The 22,290-nt window shown below is 42.4% G+C and overlaps 2 protein-coding genes across 2 annotated transcripts in view; one reads left to right on the top strand and one right to left on the bottom strand.

Annotated features, from left to right (window-relative positions):
- LOC123755725 (mucin-19) overlaps positions 1-17,760 on the top strand; it is a 98,177-nt gene extending 80,417 nt beyond the window's left edge. The window contains exons 5-6 of the mRNA XM_069300038.1: positions 1,395-1,657; positions 15,951-17,760. Coding sequence (XP_069156139.1) covers positions 1,395-1,622 — 228 coding nt within the window. The 3' untranslated portion in view covers positions 1,623-1,657; positions 15,951-17,760. The remainder of the gene's footprint in view (positions 1-1,394; positions 1,658-15,950) is intronic.
- LOC123755724 (RING finger protein 17) overlaps positions 1-22,290 on the bottom strand; it is a 928,112-nt gene that overhangs the window by 569,796 nt on the left and 336,026 nt on the right. The window lies entirely within an intron of this gene.

Below are 22,290 nucleotides of genomic sequence, written 5' to 3'. Positions count from 1 at the left end.
AAAGGGTGCTGAAAAATACTGTTGATAGGAACGTCATCCCTACACACAAAAATCATTAAATACGATTGACGATTTACTATAAAACAAAAAAAACAGCCAACCTACTCATGAAAAACTCTCCAGACACAAAGCAGAACGCCTTGAAGGAAACCAACGTCGTCTATGCCTTCAAATGCCCACTTGGGGACTTTAAAGCCCCAAAGAACTCAGTATATAGGCAAGACAACAACGTCTCTTTCCAGGCAATTAGCAATGCATAAACAACAGGCCTCCATAAAGGAACATATAATCTCCTCTCACAACCAGACCATCACCAGAGAAATCTTAACAAACAACACAGAAATCATCGATAGATACAGCGATAGCAGGAGGCTTGACATCAGCGAGGCATTACACATCATAAAGTCAACACCAGCAATCAACAGGCAATTAATGCACAACTATATTCTACCCACTTCAAGACTCCGAACCAATATAGAAGCATCAAGAGGAAGTATGGGCCCAATAGGCCCTCTGCAGTTACTTCCATTCTTATGTTCTCATATCCAATTAATACCCATTGTTCCGTATTTTGTCTTGTGTTTGTCACAAGTTTGTTCACCTCACCCAAAATTGTTGTACCATATCACCTCACTCAAATGCCAGTATAAGTATAGACAAATTGGCGTGTTTACAGGTTACAGTTGTGTGTGTAAACTAAAGTCTTTAAAAATGTAATAAGTTATTACGAAACGCGTTCAGGCGTCGCGTCAGACTAGAAATAAAAATGAATTTTGGTGAATTGATTTTTCAATTACCATCGACAGTGAAAAGAAACATAAGAAATATTTAGAAAATTCGTGTTAGAATTATTAATCTTACCTTTTTGGTCATATTTAACAATATATATATAATATTATATTATATATATATAAATTAAATTTATTTATTTATTATCACTGGTCAAGTTTAGAGTGGAGTTGGCACAGGTTGCAGGTTGCCCTATTTTGTAACTGGTTGTCTCTCGTCTACTCTGTAAAGACGTATATTTTTCATGCTTTTATGACACCCGTGTTTTCGTAATTTGCATCTTTATCACAACTTTTCCTTATAACTGTAATCGTTTTAGGATGCAGAATTTATTTAGTGTATGTTACATAAATATTCGTGTTTATATATTCTTGATTCCATAACCTTCATAATGCCCTAACTGTTCTTATGTACAGTTCATATATATATATATATATATATATATATATATATATATATATATATATATATATATATATATATATATATATATATATATATATATATATATATATGAAGACTCTTACCGAGGTCTTCATATAGATATAGAGAGAGCTCTTACCGCTCCTGGTCGACTCTATGACTAATGGGAGGCAACACGGCAGGTATGGCACTACTGCGACCTGGACGGGCGGCAAGCATCCTTCCTGTGTCCCAACGGTACCATGTTTAACCAGGCGTTCTTCGTGTGCGACTGGTGGTACAACCTAGACTGTCAGTCGGCGCCCTACCTGTACTCCCTGAACGAGAGGGTGTTCTCCCTGCCCGAGGTGGACGAGACGGCCCCACACCGCACCCTCACCAAAGAGATCTTGGACACCATCTTCCTGTGAGGTCTGCACCCACACCTTCCCTACGCCACCAACAGGTCCGTCATTCACTATTTACACTAATTGAGTCTGGTGTCTTTGCAACACTAGAGTGTAATATCAATGTTTGTATATACCAGATTGAAACTCAACACAACCTTTAATATTTAAACCTTACCGTGAAATTGTAATATAAACACCTCCACCTCTCTCCCTTCCTCATCCTCCCCTCGTCTCTCAATATCTTCCAACCCTCTAACTTTCATGTACACAACACAAAATAATATCCATACATAATAGACTATTAAATGGCCTGAACATACTTAAAATACCCTAAAGTGAAGGAAAGCTACTTAAAATATTTTGACTCAAAAGATACTTGTAACAGGTTAATTACAAATATAATATTCTGAAGCGCACAAATCGATTCACAATCCTTATTATTAAACTTCAATACATTCAGTATACTATATTTAAGTGTAAAAAATATGTGACCTGCCGACGTCTGATACTCAGGGTGGGAGCTCAAGTGTTGAGGTCTTAACCTAATGACTAAGACAGCCTTCATCAACTAATTAATAGTATAGATCATTGTAAATGTGGTCACCTCAGTTGTGGATTATTCTCCACTCTCATGTTTATGAGTGATGGGACACGCATTACTCCCCGTTTATGAGTGATGGGACACGCATTACTCCCCGTTTATGAGTGATGGGACACGCATTACTCCCCGTTTATGAGTGATGGGACACGCATTACTCCCCGTTAATGAGTGATGGGACACGCATTACTCCCCGTTTATGAGTGATGGGACACGCATTACTCCCCGTTTATGAGTGATGGGACACGCATTACTCCCCGTTAATGAGTGATGGGACACGCATTACTCCCCGTTTATGAGTGATGGGACACGCATTACTCCCCGTTTATGAGTGATGGGACACGCATTACTCCCCGTTTATGAGTGATGGGACACGCATTACTCCCCGTTTATGAGTGATGGGACACGCATTACTCCCCGTTTATGAGTGATGGGACACGCATTACTCCCCGTTTATGAGTGATGGGACACGCATTACTCCCCGTTTATGAGTGATGGGACACGCATTACTCCCCGTTTATGAGTGATGGGACACGCATTACTCCCCGTTTATGAGTGATGGGACACGCATTACTCCCCGTTTATGAGTGATGGGACACGCATTACTCCCCGTTTATGAGTGATGGGACACGCATTACTCCCCGTTTATGAGTGATGGGACACGCATTACTCCCCGTTTATGAGTGATGGGACACGCATTACTCCCCGTTTATGAGTGATGGGACACGCATTACTCCCCGTTTATGAGTGATGGGACACGCATTACTCCCCGTTTATGAGTGATGGGACACGCATTACTCCCCGTTTATGAGTGATGGGACACGCATTACTCCCCGTTTATGAGTGATGGGACACGCATTACTCCCCGTTTATGAGTGATGGGACACGCATTACTCCCCGTTTATGAGTGATGGGACACGCATTACTCCCCGTTTATGAGTGATGGGACACGCATTACTCCCCGTTTATGAGTGATGGGACACGCATTACTCCCCGTTTATGAGTGATGGGACACGCATTACTCCCCGTTTATGAGTGATGGGACACGCATTACTCCCCGTTTATGAGTGATGGGACACGCATTACTCCCCGTTTATGAGTGATGGGACACGCATTACTCCCCGTTTATGAGTGATGGGACACGCATTACTCCCCGTTTATGAGTGATGGGACACGCATTACTCCCCCGTTTATGAGTGATGGGACACGCATTACTCCCCCGTTTATGAGTGATGGGACACGCATTACTCCCCGTTTATGAGTGATGGGACACGCATTACTCCCCCGTTTATGAGTGATGGGACACGCATTACTCCCCCGTTTATGAGTGATGGGACACGCATTACTCCCCCGTTTATGAGTGATGGGACACGCATTACTCCCCCGTTTATGAGTGATGGGACACGCATTACTCCCCCGTTTATGAGTGATGGGACACGCATTACTCCCCGTTTATGAGTGCACTAAGGGGGGGGGGGGTTATGTTAGTGACCAGGCGTGTCTTTCCCACTTCCCTCCGTCTACCAATCTCCCCCTTCTATCCCCCTCCCCTTCCCCCTCTCTCTCTCTCCACCTTTCTCTCCCCCCCCCCCCTCTCTCCAAGTCTCTCACTTCTCCCCCCCTCTCTCTTCAAATATCCCCTTTCTTATTTTTTTGTTTTGCCTCTTTTCAAATATTGCTATCACCTATCTCTCCCTGTCTATCTCTATCTTTCCGACTGTCTGCCTCTGTCTTCCTGTGTGTATTTACCCTGGTCGACCCGGTTTCTTTGCCAGCCTATCTCTATCTGTCTCTGACTATTTCTGACTATCTCTCTCTGTGTCTTTGTCTCGTTTTGCCAACTCTCTCAAAAATAATGTCTACACTTGGTGTATGGATGGTCCGCCGGTGGCAGTTTAACAGTAACAAAAATATAAGTCACACATTTGCTTTGAACAAGGAGCGAGGTTTGAGAAAGCCGTTACAATTGTTGAAGCATTGCCTATTTCATGCTACTATGTCAATAATATGAATAGTAAAAAAAAATCCCCGAGATCAGTGAACGAATGTGTGTATTAGTATAGGAATTTTGTATTTGTATTTTCAAAGTACTTAGCTAGGTGTAGCCGGAGAGGAGTGGGAAGAATCCTCAGGAGAGGTCAGAGTGTGACCCAGGCACGCTATTCTCCCCGGGTATTGTGGTGATCCTGATCAGCCTGTGTCCGTTACGGCCCACACACCAGTCCCCTTGCAACACTGGGCGAGGTAACCCTAAACGTCTGACCTCCAGCCTCGGACACAGACAGACGTTCTCTTATATACATAACCTGCACACTTCCACATTTTTAAGTTTATTGACTACAATAGTTTCCCCGTTCACGTGTGTGGAGTTGGTAATGTGGGAGTGGGAAATGTGGGGAAATGGTAATGACATTGAGGCCTTACAGAGAGGTCTACAGGAACTCCACAAATGGTCAGATGACTGGCAAATGCTTAGACACATGCAATACCCTGCATGTGAGACATAAGGACCCACACCACATCTACCATAACAAGACCTTTATATTACAGCAGATTGATGAAGAAAAAGACTTTGAAGTCAAAATCTACCACTTAATGAATGTTGCTGAGTAGGTGCGGGACAACAGTCAAAATGCTAACCAAACACTTGGAATAATCAAGCGTACCTTTGACTTTAACTTAAGGAAAAGTAGTGATTAAATTGTATAAATCTCTGGTGTGCCCCCATTTGGATTACTGTATCCATGCATGGAGATTGTATCCAACCATGGATATACCTACACTGAAGAAAGTGCAACACCGGGCAACAAAAATAATTCCAAAGCTAAGTCAACTCACGTACCAGGAACGGTTGAGGGCCACAGGGTTAACAACACTACAAACCTGGCATGACAGAGCCGATCTCATTGAAACTTAAAACACTGAACAATTTGGAGGATGTTGATCCGGAAAATTTCTTTAAAAGGTCCGATGTAACACAAACAAGGAGCAACGGTTTCAAGCTCAACAAGCCACAATGTAGGACTGAGAACACGAGATGTTTTTTTCACCCACAGAGCTATTAACCCGTGGAACCGCTTACCCGCCGAAGCCGTAAATGTCAAGACTCATTTAACTTTTAAAGTACAGCTGGAAAAGATCATGAAGGCAAATGGGGGCACGTTCGACAAGCCACCGGCTTTCTGTCCTCGTCGAGGCCACTGGTGTAAGTGGCTCCCGGGTAAAGTGGAGAATAATTTATGAAAATTTGATTACAATTCTTGTAAACATTTCACAAATATATAACAAGATCTATAAAATAACCTAAGATTTAGTTTAGTGTATTGTTTTAATAAGACTAAGATTAATATTCATTGAATATCAGGAGTCTATCTGTATCCTTCTGACAATTCTTATCCCCAGGATAAGAATCCTTCTGACGATTATAATTATAAATATATAAATATATATATATACATATATATATATATATATATATATATATATATATATATATATATATATATATATATATATATATATATATATATATATATATAATGTGCCTAATAGCCAGAACCACACTATTTGGCATGGTATGCCAAATAGTGTGGTTCTGTCAAGTAGTTTAATGAACATTAAAATTATATAAACTTACAATAAAGACTTCTAATATGTATTAAAAACTATTTTTCGAATCACATATTATAATCTTATGTAATCACATACAGATCACCTACTCTAAATACCTTAGTAATAACTGTAATAGGTATACATATTCATGATATAAATTATCACTATGTATACTGTACTGTGTACGGTAAACGACAAACGGCTTCTGCAAAAATCTTAAAACTCTATAAATTGACTTTAAATTTTAAACGTTTTATTAGAAATAATCCCGCACATAACCTGACATTAAGGTAATTGTATAGAACGTTATTTTGTTTTTCTTATTACAGAATTACACAGACAAACCACTCAATAAACCAAGAAGTCAATGGAGACGTGTTTCACATCAACAATACAAACAAAAATTGTTAGCGGAGGCAGCATATTTACGAAAATAAAATCAGTGTAGCATATTTTACCTGGATATTTTGCTAAAAATTAATCAAGTATGTTGATCCTGCATACTAACGACTGCTTTTTTCTGACCTTCAGAAGTAAAGCATGACTGAACCTGATGACCATGTTCGATATCAGTTTTAATGTCAAGGTCACCTACAACATGCCAACCTATCAAACCTTAATCTAACTTTTTTCAATTACAGTTAGAAATGTCTACTTAAAGTCTGGTTTACAAGAATACTGTTTACATTTTAAAAGATCACAAACTTATTGATTGCTATTGAACGTCTTGTATAAAATTAAGTGTCCGCAAAACCTATACATTAATTGAAGACTAAGTTATATATGTTTAGTCTAGGAATGCACTCAAACGTGTAATGCCTGGCTGATCTACAAGTTCACACGGTACATCGTCACAAAATGCGTTATGTTCCGTCCGTTACTTTAGTGTGTACAGCCTCTGGTAACACACAACACACTAGTGAAAACACAAAATCAATGGGGAAAAGCGTTAATGGTATTAAAATACAAAGGTTTACCATTTTATTGAGACAGGACACACACAACCCGCAGGCCTGCCAACCTGGTAACACTTCTTCTTTTTGTGTTCTAATGTGGTTTTCCTTGAATTACATTATTTTAATGGCTCGTTAGCAAAGGTATTTACCGAACTATTACTGATGTTAGGTGTGAATATTCTATTTATTGATAATATTAAACAAAAATTCCAGATTCCGAATTGAATATGAACAATAATTTGCTTGATTTACAAATTAATTTGACGTACAAAGGATAATATAACCTACGACTTCAATTCACAATTATATCAGTCAGAACTGTAGTACCGCATGGAGGCCAGGATACGTGGAGAGACAAACTGGAGGTGGTGACTAGAAACTTTTTAACCCAGCATATCAGAAAACCCACAAGGATGAGAGGCAATGACCAACCAGCGAGACTCGACCTAGTCTTTACTCTGAACGACTCCGACATAAGAGAAATCGGTTTCGAGGCCCCAGTAGGAATGAGCGACCACAGTGTACTGTTGTTTCAGTATCAGGTTGAAGAAGGGTTATTGAACTGGAGGAGGGGTACTGAAAACAAAAGGCTGGCATTCCGAAAGGGAAACTATGAGGAGATAAGAAAATTCCTAGCACATACAACATGAGAAACTCAGGGGTAAGACGGAAGCTCAGGGGTAAGAGAGAAGCTCAGGGGTAAGACGGCCCAAAACATGATGGACTACATCACTCAGAAGTGTAAGGAGGAAGCAAACAAGTTTGTTCGGGTCCAAAAGGAAAACAAAAAAATGAAGATGAGAAACCCATGGTTTAATCAGAGATGTAGGCTAGCTAAGCAGCAAAGTAAAAGGGCATGGAGAAACTATAGGAATAACAGGACACTTGAGAGCAGAGAAAGATACCAGAATGTCAGGAATGAATATGTCAGGATGAGAAGAGAGGCAGAAGGACAATACGAAAATGACATCGCAAGCAAGGCAAAGATTCAGCCTAAATTGCTGCACAGCCACATCAGGAGAAAAATAGTAAAGGAACAGGTTATGAAATTAAGGATAGGGGCAGAAGGATTCACTACAAACGACAAGGAAGGGTGTGAGGAATTGAATAATAAATTCCAGGAGGTCTTCACCTTAGAGCAAGGAGAAGCTCCAGAGATGAGAGGGAGTAATTAACCATGATCCACTAGAAGAGTTTGAGATTACCAGTGGGGAAGAAAGGAAGCTTTTACTAGAAATGGATGTGACAAAGACCATAGACCCAGGTGGAATCTCCCCGTAGATACTTAAGGAAGGAGCAGAAGCACTGTGCCTGCCACTCTCTGTAGTGTATAACGAATCACTGGCAACAGGGGAACTGCCAAGAATTTGGAAAGCGGCTAATATAGTTCTGATATACAAGAAGCACTGAACTACAGGCCAGTGTCCCTAACTTGCATACCATGCAAGCTGATGGAGAAGATTGTGCGAAAAAAGCTAGTGGAACATCTAGAGCGGAAGAACTTTGTAACACAGCATCAGCATGGGTTCAGGGATGGCAGGTCCTGCCTCACAGGTTGAATTCTATGACCAAGCAACAAAAATCAGGCATGAGAGGGGTGGGCAGACTGCATATTTTTGAATTGTCAGAAAGCCTTTGACACAGTACCACACAAGAGGCTAGTGAAAAAGCTGGAGATGCAGGCAGGATTGAAAAGGAAGGCACTCCATTGAATAAGGGAGTACCTAAGGAACAGAAAACAGTCAGTCACTGTGAGAGGCGAGGTCTCAGACTAGCGGGACGTCACCAGTGGAGTCCCGCAGGATTCAGTCCTTGGACCCAGAGGGTATAGAATCGTTCCTCTCACAGTTTGCTGATGATGCAAAAATTAGGAGGATTGAAACAGAGGATGATAGTAGGAGGCTACAAGATGACCTAGACAGACTGAATGAATGGTCCAACAAATGGCTGCTAAAGTTCAACCCGAGTAAATGCAAAGTAATGAAACTAGGCGGTGGAAACAGGAGGCAAGACACAGGATACAGAATAGGAGATGAAGTACTTTATGAAACAGACAGAGAAAGATCTAGAAGTTGATATGACACCATACCTGTCTCCTGAAGCCCACATAAAAAGAATAACGTCTGCGGCATACGCGAGGCTGGCTAACATCTGAACAGCATTTAAGAACCTGTGTAAGGAATCATTCAGAATCTTGTACTCCACATATGTAAGACCAATCCTGGAGTATGCGGCCCCAGCATGGAGCCCGTACTTTGTCAAGCACAATAAGAAGCTGGAAAAAGTTCAGAGGTATGCCACTAGACTAGTCCCAGAACTAAGAGGCATGAGTTACGAAGAAAGGCTGCGGGAAATTCATCTCACGACACTGGAAGCAGAAGAGTAAGGGAAGATATGATCACTACCTACAAAATTCTCAGGGGAATTAACAGGGTAGATAAGGATAGACTGTTTAACACGGGTGGTATTCGAACAAGGGGACACAGGTGAAAACTGAGTACCCAAATGAGCCACAGGGACGTTAGAAAGAACTTTTTCAGTGTCAGTAGTTAACAGGTGGAATGTATTAGGCAGTGATGTGGTGGAGACTGACTCCATACACAGTTTCAAATGTAAATATGATAAGAGCCCAATAGGCTCAGGAATCTGTACACCAGTTGATTGACTGTTGAGAGGCGGGACCAAAGAGCTAGAGCTCAACTCCCGCAAACACAAATAGGTGAGTACACACATACCCAGGAAGCAGCTCCGTAACAGCTGTCTTAACTCTCAGGTACCTATTTACTGCTAGGTAACAGGGGGATTCAGGGTGAAAGAAACTTTGCCCATTTGTTTCTGCCTGATCCGAGAATAGAACCCAGGGCACAGAATTAGGAGTCCTGCGCGCTGTCCGCTCAGCTACCAGACCCTTGCGTGCTGCGTGCCCGTTCGCATGAGCAAGCATTCATTTGCACGGAGAAATATCTATTTTCTAGCTTAATAAATCAAGGTAACAAACATCAGTAGTATGAGAGAACAATGTAAGGCGAGCGGCCGCCTTAACCCTTTCACAATCACTGTGAACCGTTCCACTGCTTTCCCTCCCTCCTCTAGTACGGGTTGAGTCTCGGGGGGGACCTTGCCGGGCAGATCTACAATGCCTTTACCGGAGAGCTCCCACTTTACACCGGTTTTCCCACACTACAATTATAATTATATACCTACAACAGTTAGGGGAAGCGAACGGTTTTCTCCCCTGTATTTAAACTAAATGTTTAACCAATGTGTTGTAATACTATGCGCTTGAAGCAACAAACATAGGCTAAATGAAGGTGACCTAAATGTCGCTGGTATTATATCTCTTTCTTCTCAATTGTGTTTTCTTTAAAATTATTTCCAAAATGACAGACCAGGTTTGGATAAATGCTACGTTCGCCTGAGTAACTGGACGTTGAACATACACTTACACGAGTCGAGGCCGATAAGGTATTTCGTATGCTAAGTACCAGTTTCGCTACATATTATGAAATAACTTGAATCGTATACCAGCAGAAACTCCTTTCACACGCACGTTGTCACTTACTTGGTGGTAAACAAACACCTTCCTCCTCCACATCTGGCTCCTCTGCCTCTTTCATCTCACTACATTTAATTCAAGTGTCAGTAAGATTTTTTGTTTTTAATCTCTCTCTCTAAATGTTTTCATTATAAGAAATCATTCCCTATTTATAACGCAAATCAGTACCTGGTTGATGGGGTTCTGGGAGTTGTTCTACTCCCCAAGCCCGGCCCGAGGCCAGGCTTGACTTGTGAGAGTTTGGTCCACCAGGCTGTTGCTTGGAGCGGCCCGCAGGCCCACATACCCACCACAGCCCGGTTGGTCCGGCACTCCTTGGAGAAAATAATCTAGTTTTATCTTCAAGATGTCCACGGTTGTTCCGGCAATATTTCTTAAACTCGCTGGGAGGACGTTGAACAACCGCGGACCTCTGATGTTTATACAGTGTTCTCTGATTGTGCCTATGGCACCTCTGCTCTTCACTGGTTCTATTCTGTATTTTCTTCCATATCGTTCACTCCAGTACGTTGTTATTTTACTGTGTAGATTTGGGACCTGTCCCTCCAGTACTTTCCACGTGTATATTATTTGATATCTCTCTCGTCTCCTTTCTAGTGAGTACATTTGGAAAGCTTTGAGACGATCCCAATAATTTAGGTGCTTTATCTCGTCAATGCGTGCCGTATATGTTCTCTGTATTCCCTCTATTTCAGCAATCTCTCCTGTTCTGAAGGGAGAATTGAGCACTGAGCAGTACTCAAGACGGGGCAACACAAGTGACTTGAAGAGTACAACCATTGTGATGCTAAATTATTGGAACAGTCTCAAAGCTCTCAAAATATGCCCTTTGCAAAGGAGACGAGAAGGGTATCAAATAATATATACATAGAAGATAGGTACCAAATTTGCACAGTAGAACAACAAAATACTGGAGTGAAAGATATGGAAGGAAATGCAGAATAGAGCCAGTGAGGAGTAGAGTTGCCATAGGCACAAGCAGAGAACACTGTCTGCACATCAGGGGTTCACAGCTGTTCAACACCCTCCCAGCAAGCATTAGATATATTGGTGGAACATGGGTAGATGTATTGAAGAGGCAATTAGATAAATTCTTGCAAGAACTTCCGGACCAGTCAGGCTGTGGTGGATTTGTGGGCCTGCGGGCCGCTTCAAGTAACAGCCTGTTGGACCAAACACACTCAAGTCAAGCCTGGCCTCGGGCCGGGCTTGGGGAGAACAACTCCCAGAACCCCATCCAGGTATGCTCCAGGTAACCGCCATAACAAATCTTTACTATAAGAGAGAATATCTCTGTCCAAAGTTTGAGGCCAGACACTTGGGGCCAGACGCCTCTCAACTTTGCAGAGTGAATGGTCTGGGGTACGGGAATCAGTCGGAGTCTCGGGCCTCTGATGTTGATAGTTCTCTCTCAGAGTACCTGTTGCACCTCTGCTCTTCAACGGGGGTATTCGGCACATCCTGCCATGCCTCCTGGTCTCATGTGGTGTTATTTCTGTGTGCAGGTTTGGGGCCAGCCCCTCTACTATTGTCCACGTGTAAATTATTATGTATCTCTCCCATCTGCGCTCAAGGGAGTACAGATTTAGGCTCTTTAGTCGGTCCCAAAAGTTTAGATGTTTTACTGAGTGGATTCTAGCAGTAAAGGATCTCTGCACGCTCTCCAGGTCAGCAATTTCTCCAGCTTTGAAAGGGGCTGTCAATGTGCAGCAGTACTCCACTCTAGATAGCACAAGCGTCTTGAAAAGTATCATCATCGGTATAGCATCTCTAGTGTGAAAAGTTCTTGTTATCCAACCTGTCATTTTTCTTGCAGTTGTGACGGCTACTTTATTGTGTTCTTTAAAGGTAAGGTCTTCCGACATGAGTACACCCAGGTCCTTTACATTGCCTTTTCGTTCTATGGTATGATTTGCCTGAGTTTTGTACGTGGTTTCCGTTTTTATATTTTCATTTTTTCCGTAGCGCATGAGCTGGAACTTATCTTTGGTAAACACCATATTATTTTCTGTAGCCCATAGAAAGACCTGATCTACATCTGACTGGAGGTTTGCCGTGTCCTCTATGTTGCCTACTCTCATGAAGATCCTAGTGTCGTCTGCAAAGGATGATACAGTGCTATAGGTTGTGTTCTTGTCTATGTCCGATATGAGGATGAGAAAAAGTACTGGAGTAAGCACAGTACCCTGGGGGACTGAGCTCTTCACGGTTGATGGGCTGGATTTTATTTTGTTGACTATTACACATTGGGTTCTGTCAGTCAGGAAATTGTAGATCCATCTGCCTATTTTCCCGGTAATTCCTTTTGAACACATTTTATGTACAATAACACCATGGTCACATTTGTCGAAGACTTTTGCGAAATCTGTGTAAATTACATCAGCGTTTTGTTTGTCTTCCATGGCATCTAATGCCATGTCATAGTGGTCCAGCAAGCACTATGCTAGTGGGATGAACATAAGCTGGACAGGGTCGCCAAAATTCAAAAGGAAACAGCATGTCAGGGTCACATTCACATCCCCATGACTGAATTTTAGCAGTGCCCACCAATACTCTTACAAAAATATCTTGTAAGGCAGATTTCCTGCTATTTAAAGTAATGCCATAATCCAATAAAATAAATTCTCTGTTGACCCTCCCCATCTCATAGAAAACTGGAGGCCAACCCACAAATTCGAAAGGGGGGAACTATTATAGTGTGAATGTCATTTATTATGAAGACAGTGACACTTGCTCCTGTTATGTTATTAGTAATATTATCGGCGATATATAGAGAGAACCCGCGGGTTTAGAAGGGAGAGGGGAGGAGGGAGGGGTGTAACGAAGGTGGAGGAGTGGGGGAGAGGGGAGAGATCTCCATACATTTTCTGAAAAGGGGGGAATTGGTGGTAGGGGTGAGGGGGATGAATGGTGGTGGGGGTGTGAGGGGATGAATGGTGGTGGGGGTGTGAGGGGATGAATGGTGGTGGGGGTGTGAGGGGATGAATGGTGGTGGGGGTGTGAGGGGATGAATGGTGGTGGGGGTGTGAGGGGATGAATGGTGGTGGGGGTGTGAGGGGATGAATGGTGGTGGGGGTGTGAGGGGATGAATGGTGGTGGGGGTGTGAGGGGATGAATGGTGGTGGGGGTGTGAGGGGATGAATGGTGGTGGGGGTGTGAGGGGATGAATGGTGGTGGGGGTGTGAGGGGATGAATGGTGGTGGGGGTGTGAGGGGATGAATGGTGGTGGGGGTGTGAGGGGATGAATGGTGGTGGGGGTGTGAGGGGATGAATGGTGGTGGGGGGGGGGAGAGGGGATGAATGGTGGTGGTGGGGGGAGAGGGGATGAATGGTGGTGGGGGGGGAGGGGATGAATGGTGGTGGGGGGGGGAGGGGATGAATGGTGGTGGGGGTGAGGGGTTGAATGGTGGTGGGGGTGTGAGGGGATGAATGGTGGTGGGGGTGAGGGGATGAATGGTGGTGGGGGGGAGGGGATGAATGGTGGTGGGTGTGAGGGGATGAATGGTGGTGGGGGTGTGAGGGGATGAATGGTGGTGGGTGTGAGGGGATGAATGGTGGTGGGTGTGAGGGGATGAATGGTGGTGGGGGGGTGAGGGGATGAATGGTGGTGGGGGGAGGGGATGAATGGTGGTGGGGGGAGGGGATGAATGGTGGTGGGGGGGAGGGGATGAATGGTGGTGGGGGTGAGGGGGATGAATGGTGGTGGGGGTGAGGGGATGAATGGTGGTGGGGGGGAGGGGTTGAATGGTGGTGGGGGGGAGAGGATGAATGGTGGTGGGGGGGAGAGGATGAATGGTGGTGGGGGGGAGAGGATGAATGGTGGTGGGGGGGAGAGGATGAATGGTGGTGGGGGGGAGAGGATGAATGGTGGTGGGGGGGAGAGGATGAATGGTGGTGGGGGGGAGGGGATGAGAGCCACTATGAATTATAATACATCATATTGTGTCCGCTGGGGATTTTTACCTCAAAATGGCATGTAATAATTGAGAGGACAGGCTACTTACAAACTTCATGGACATGAGGAAACAAACAGCATCCAAACATTATTTTGGTTCGGCACAAAATATTTCAGGTTCCAAATCATATGACGAGAAGTGTAAGATAGTGAAGGTATTTATATTCCTGCCTGAACCTTTGGTTCTCCAAGCCACTCTTGTATACATGCCAGAAATATTTATACACATTATATGTAACAATTTTAATCCACACAACAACTGCCTCACAAACACCATCCACACACAACAACTGCCTCACAAACACCATCCACACACAAGAGCCTCACAAACACCATCCACACACAACAACAGCCTCACAAACACCATCCACACACAACAACAACCTCACAAACACCATCCACACACAACAACAGCCTCACAAACACCATCCACACACAAGAGCCTCACAAACACCATCCACACAACAACAAGAGCCTCACAAACACCATCCACACACAACAACAGCCTCACAAACACCATCCACACAACAACAGCCTCACAAACACCATCCACACACAACAACAGCCTCACAAACACCATCCACACACAACAACAGCCTCACAAACACCATCCACACAACAAGAGCCTCACAAACACCATCCACACACAACAACAGCCTCACAAACACCATCCACACAACAACAGCCTCACAAACACCATCCACACACAACAAGAGCCTCACAAACACCATCCACACACAACAAGAGCCTCACAAACACCATCCACACACAACAAGAGCCTCACAAACACCATCCACACACAACAACAGCCTCACAAACAACATCCACACACAACAACTGCCTCACAAACACCATCCACACACAACAACAGCCTCACAAACACCATCCACACACAACAACAGCCTCACAAACAACATCCACACACAACAACTGCCTCACAAACACCATCCACACACAACAACAGCCTCACAAACACCATCCACACACAACAACTGCCTCACAAACACCATCCACACACAACAACAGCCTCACAAACACCATCCACACACAACAACAGCCTCACAAACACCATCCACACAACAACAGCCTCACAAACACCATCCACACACAACAACTGCCTCACAAACACCATCCACACACAACAACTGCCTCACAAACACCATCCACACACAACAACTGCCTCACAAACACCATCCACACACAACAACAGCCTCACAAACACATCAATCCAATCATCATTCACATAAGAATCACTCATCGGTTTTAATTGTATGCAACAGCCTAGATTTGATTTTGAAATTTGCACCCTTTGTGCCCTTTGCTTACAATGGTTTACATTAGGATAAGTGAGGTGGTATGCCTGTGTAATTATTCCCAGCCATTGTACAACTCTGTGGGTATTATGATGATTGCAATAGTATACAATTTGTATTTAACTCTTACCTTTGGGAATTACTTTATTTGCAATAACATGCCAAAGGAAAATTAAAATATATTAAATTTTATAAGAATCTGTTGAAGGTTCATTTTGGTGTTATTTCATGAAATTAATCATTATTTAACCAGTATCAGAGGTAGTGTTCCGTTTTCAATAATTCGTTACTGTAATGCTAGTAAACAGGCACGGGATATATTGTATTGTTGTTATAACTGACATAATTCTTTGTTTCAGTGACTGGCAGATCAAACCACTTACCTTAAGGAAATCCACTGACAGTGAAGGGTCACCGTCAGAGAGTAACAAGAGTTCGAGGAGAATACTCGACAGGATCAAACTGTGATCCTCATTTTTGTTCCCAACAAAATGTCCAGTTTGACTGAGGAAATTAAGAAACACGTGTAAACGGAACCTATCCTAACCATATTTGTGGCCAGAGACTGGAGGAAAGTTGGAAGTAGGTGATGAACATAGAGCAACATACACCACTCCAGCACGTGCCTCAGGTGTGTAAGGAAGGTGTTCACAGTGATATACCTGTCTAACTTGTCTAGCCTACAACATGGCCACCTACAACTTTTCGCCCAACTTTCAAAAACTCCAACAACAGTTTTCAGCCCCGACTGATTCACCAGGAAGCCAGAATAATAAACCATCAACAGAAGGCAGAATGGACACAGCCAGGAACCTCCAAGTTTGAACATGGTGGATACAAATCCGTCCTTAATAAAGCCCAGATGTCATGACCTGCACAATGAAATCACAATAACATGATGTATCAATGAAAATACTGAGTCATTATAATAGGATCAAACCATCATAAATTGTTTGCTTTGTTTCACATCAAATGTGAGATATAATATATTCACGATCTTAACTACTGAAGTGATAAAATAATAAAAGTTGAAACAGAGGCACAATCTGCCATTTACTAAAGTTAACCCAAGTAATTGATCGACAAACAATAAAATGATCAAAGACTCTTGAAAGTGACTAACATATACAAGGTATTTAAATCACACACCAAAATACCGGGTTTACGGCTAAGCTGAAGTATTATTCTACAGACTATGTGTTATATTCCCCGTAGTACAGTCGGAATTGTTCTCGACTCACAATCCAGAATTCAGTGTTCGAATCCCGTGTGGGAGAGAAATGGTTGGGAGAGTGTTCCCCCAGTTCACCCAGCAGTAAATATGTACAGACGAGTTAGTCAGCTTCGTGTGAGGTTGCCTCCTGGCGACGGTCAGTAATTCAACTTTGGTATGGAAGGGGGAGGGGGGGGGGGGGTGAGACCTTGATATAAGCCTAACATGAACAGTATATATACACTGGCTGTCTGTCTCCCGATACAACGAGTCATTAATTGGGACAACCAAGGAAATATAAGACGCTTGTGTACAATTATGAAACAATTACTGAACTAGCGGTCAAGTTTGTCTATAGATGACAAAACTAGCAAAGCCTTGAGCAGCCCATTAGGAGAGTGGACCATATAGCCGGTATGTGATACAGAGCTTACATAGTCTTCAACGATCTTCAGCCACAGATGGCTTGCCCACATGGCTGTATGGCTTGGGCCATAAAGGACGGGCAGCTGGAGGCTTTACGGAATTAACCTTTTTTGTAAATTTTACTGAAAATTACCAACTTAAAATTATCTGTTAGATTAAGGACTTGCCGGAAACGCCATGCGTGTTAATGGCTTCACAACAATGTAAAATCATTGCAATGTACTCTCTTAACCCCCCAATGTACCTTCTTGTATATATATAAATAAATAAATTAATGGTGACAGTAAGACGGAACAACGAATACATATTCTTAAGGATCCGTGAAACTGCCACCAGATCATGAGGACTCTTATTACATGTTTATATTCCGGAGAATTATGCCTCTTCAGACGAAGATGTTTCCGGCTGTTTGGTCAATGACGACAGGACTCAAGAGTGTTATATCCCGGTTAAACATTTAATATTATATTTCATGTGTATATTGATTGACTTGTAGATGTTATATGAAATACAATTATTGAGTTAATAAAGTTATTTGCATTACCTTCCGAGTACTGACACGTCCAGGAAGATGTACACAGTGTTAGCCTAACTTGCCCACGAATTATTTCCAGTAGTTGTAATGTGTCATGGTGACTGATGCTGCTAAAACATTAACAGGGGCGCACTTTTAATACTCAGAAGATGACTATCATCATATTTAACTACCATGGACCAGAGTAATGTTGATAAGCACTACACAAACACGCTTCCCTCTACAGTAGAGGTCGGCCAACGTGTTTGGCTATTACCCCTATTTTGGTGTTAAAATATTATCCCCAAAACTTCCAAGTAAACAAAAGCAAGATAATACCAATTGGTATAAAGAATAAACGTCTCAACTCAAAGTCAAGAATTAATAAGACAACAAAAAGCACACGTTATAATAACACACACAATTAATAAAAAGGATTGAAGAACTCACCATGTTATGAATTTAATTCATAACATCTAAACTTCAGGTTTTGGTAAAAGGTGTGTGGACACTTGATAAACCACCACCAGTATCAGGGCCTGTTGATGTCACAGCAACTTAACACCATTGACACCATGCTCTTTCAACTAATTTCGCTACTTAGTTTTCATGTTCATTTGGGTAAAATAGCTTTGTTCATACAAATAGGTTATTACAAAAGGCAGCAGCAATGTCGTCGCATACACACGTGCAGTTTTGAAAGCCACTGTAGTTTTTGACATACAAAAATATGACATCCGTCTTATTCTGAAATTCAATGCGCGCTTTACTACTGGTGTGAAGTTAAGAAGTTTCTCTGACAATCCTTCAGGCACAATAGGAAGTTGTGTTGAAGAGGTTTACAACGCAACATCACTCGCCGCTTTTTGAGTTTGGTACATGTCTTTTATCCGACTCCTTCATGTCACAAAGAGCGAGAGGTCCACAGTCTTCCCAACACACTGCTACCGACTCCTTCATGTCACAAAGAGCGAGAGGTCCACAGTCTTCCTAACACACTGCTACCGACTCCTTCATGTCACAAAGAGCAAGAGGTCCACAGTCTTCCCAACACACTGCTACCGACTCCTTCATGTCACAAAGAGCGAGAGGTCCACAGTCTTCCCAACACACTGCTACCGACTCCTTCATGTCACAAAGAGCGAGAGGTCCACAGTCTTCCCAACACACTGCTACCGACTCCTTCATGTCACAAAGAGCGAGAGGTCCACAGTCTTCCTAACACACTGCTACCGACTCCTTCATGTCACAAAGAGCAAGAGGTCCACAGTCTTCCCAACACACTGCTACCGACTCCTTCATGTCACAAAGAGCGAGAGGTCCACAGTCTTCCCAACACACTGCTACCGACTCCTTCATGTCACAAAGAGCGAGAGGTCCACAGTCTTCCCAACACACTGCTACCGACTCCTTCATGTCACAAAGAGCGAGAGGTCCACAGTCTTCCCAACACACTGCTACCGACTCCTTCATGTCACAAAGAGCGAGAGGTCCACAGTCTTCCCAACACACTGCTAGTTTTGGAATGGCGGCTCTTGTTTTGTTCCACACTCGGGTTCCTGTACACAAACTTTGATTCAAATGCTGAAATCTTTTATCTTGTTAAAATGACTGATGATTCTCTTGAAATTCCTGGGTCATTAATTCACAAGCACAAAGTTGTCAGTTAAATGTGCGAGATGTGCAAGCCTGGTGGAGGTTCTCAACCTATCTGTAAATGCATGTTTCTTGATCCACAAAAATATTTCACGTTTAGTTCTAAGGAGCCCACACTATATTCAGAACAACTGTACATGAAATCCCTTTTACTTGTGTACAAAATAGGAGGCTTGAATGTTCACCCTTCCCATCTTCACATAAATCATGAAACAGCAGCATGATTAGTGCATGCCCATTGAGAGCGGTGACAATCTTGATAACATCATTCATCACAGCTTCCAGTACAGGTGCTAACTGCTTCACGATGTATGCCTGCCAATGGATCATACAGTGGGTAACTTCTATTTCTGAATTCTGCTTTTTGGCCAAAGCAGAAGAACCAGTAAGGTGCCACTACTGCTGGAGCTCCATCAACACAACCCTGATACAGTCTTCCCATTTAACTCAACACTTTATGTTTTTAAGTGTTAATTAACCTTGTTGAAGACATCGATGCTGGGAGCTCTCAACTCTAAGAGAACATCATAACATTTCTTCAATAGCATCTGAACCCCTGTATGGAACATAAACCCTCACCTGCAAGTTGTTACTCATATCAGATTTCTCATCAAATCGAATATCTAAAAATTTGCTCTCTCTGATTGAAGAAATCCCTTGTTCCCCAACATTTTCTAAAACGAAAATGATCATTTTCACAACTCTAGCAGATAAAAGGAATGACTGCAGTCGTGTGGCGTCTTTCTGGCCACACATAATATCTGCAATATTCACAGCTGCAGGTTTGACCAATTATTCACCAATAGTTTGTGCTTCTTGCTTTAGGCAATCAATCAGGTCACTTTAAAGCTCGCTCCTGATGCTGAATGTTAATTAAATGTCTCTCTCAAGCTGTGTTACAATCTCGGCCTTTTGACAGCTTTTCCAAATTGTCAAAGTATCCATGGTTTGGAAGACCGATCTGAGTGTAAATTTCCTAAGTGATTCTTCAGCTGTTACTTTTTTTTTTAAACTGTAGTCAGCACTTTCAACACACACACACACACACACACACACACACACACACACACACACACACACACACACACACACACACACACACACATCCAGTATCTTCCTCCCTTGGGAAAGAGTGATCACGACCTGTTTGACATTGATTATGTTTTAAGATATCATCTAGAAAAAAATGGGGACATTGAAACAGTTGATAAACTCGATTTAAGGAGAGGACACTATGGGGAACTTCGAAATTTTTTTAATGAGTGTAATTGGACAGACTTGTTGCTAGGCAGGGAAGTAAATGAAATGTATGGCAAATTTTTACAAATATACGAGGAAGGCACACAAACATTCATACCAAAACAGAGATGCAGGGCCAGAAAACAGGATTGGTTCGACAGAAATTGTGAGAGGGCCAGAGACCAAAAGACACAAAAATGGAATCAGTATAGGAAGAGGCCAAACCCCCAAACATACCAGCGATACAAAGATGCAAGAAACAACTATACGACAGTAAGGAGAGAGGCAGAAAGAAATTTTGAAAAAGGGATAGCGGATAAATGTAAAACAGAACCGGGCCTATTCTACAAATTCATAAACAACAAATTGCAGGTAAAGGATAATATCTAAAGGTTGAAAATGGGAAACAGATTCACTGAAAATGAAAAGGAAATGTGTGAAACATTAAATGAAAAGTTCCAAAGTGTGTTTGTACAAAATGAAATCTTCAGAGAACCAGACACAATAAGAATTCCAGAGAACAACATAGAGCGGATAGAGGTGTCTAGAGATGAAGTGGAAAATATGCTAAAGGAGCTCGGGAAGAACAAAGCAGCTGGCCCAGATGGCGTTTCACCATGGGTTCTGAGAGAATGTGCATCTGAGCTCAGCATTCCACTTCACCTGATCTTTCAGGCATCCCTGTGTACAGGAATCGTAGCAGACGGGTGGAAACAGGCTAACATAGTTCCAATCTACAAAAGTGGCAGCAGGGAAGACCCCCTCAATTATAGACCTGTATCATTGACAAGTGTAATAGTGAAAGTATTGGAAAAACTAATTAAAACTAAATGGGTAGAACACCTAGAGAAAAATGATATAATATCAGACAGACAGTATGGTTTTCGATCTGGAAGATCCTGTGTATCGAATTTACTCAGTTTCTATGATTGAGCCACAGAGATATTACAGGAAAGAGATGGTTGGGTTGACTGCATCTATCTGGACCTAAAAAAGGCTTTCGACAGAGTTCCACATAAGAGGTTGTTCTGGAAACTGGAAAATATTGGAGGGGTGACAGGTAAGCTTTTAACATGGAAGAAAAATTTTCTGACTGATAGAAAAATGAGGGCAGTAATCAGAGGCAATGTATCGGACTGGAAAAATGTCACAAGTGGAGTACCACAGGGTTCAGTTCTTGCACCAGTGATGTTTATTGTCTACATAAATGATCTACCAGTTGGTATACAGAATTATATGAACATGTTTGCTGATGATGCTAAGATAATAGGAAGGATAAGAAACTTAGATGACTGTCATGCCCTTCAAGAAGACCTGGACAAAATAAGTATATGGAGCACCACTTGGCAAATGGAATTTAATGTTAATAAATGTCATATTATGGAATGTGGAATAGGAGAACATAGACCCCACACAACCTATATATTATGTGAGAAATCTTTAAAGAATTCTGATAAAGAGAGAGATCTAGGGGTGGTTCTAGATAGAAAACTATCACCTGAGGACCACAAAGAATATTGTGCAAGGAGCCTATGCCATGCTTTGTAACTTCAGAATTGCATTTAAATACATGGATGGCGATATACTAAAGAAATTGTTCATGACTTTTGTTAGGCAAAAGCTAGAATATGCAGCGGTTGTGTGGTGCCCA

Source organism: Procambarus clarkii, chromosome 43 (genome assembly GCF_040958095.1).
Source record: "Procambarus clarkii isolate CNS0578487 chromosome 43, FALCON_Pclarkii_2.0, whole genome shotgun sequence".
Taxonomy (NCBI): Eukaryota; Metazoa; Arthropoda; class Malacostraca; order Decapoda; family Cambaridae; genus Procambarus; species Procambarus clarkii.
The sequence above is the reverse complement of the archived record's forward strand: the minus strand, read 5'-3'. Positions and strand labels throughout refer to the sequence as shown.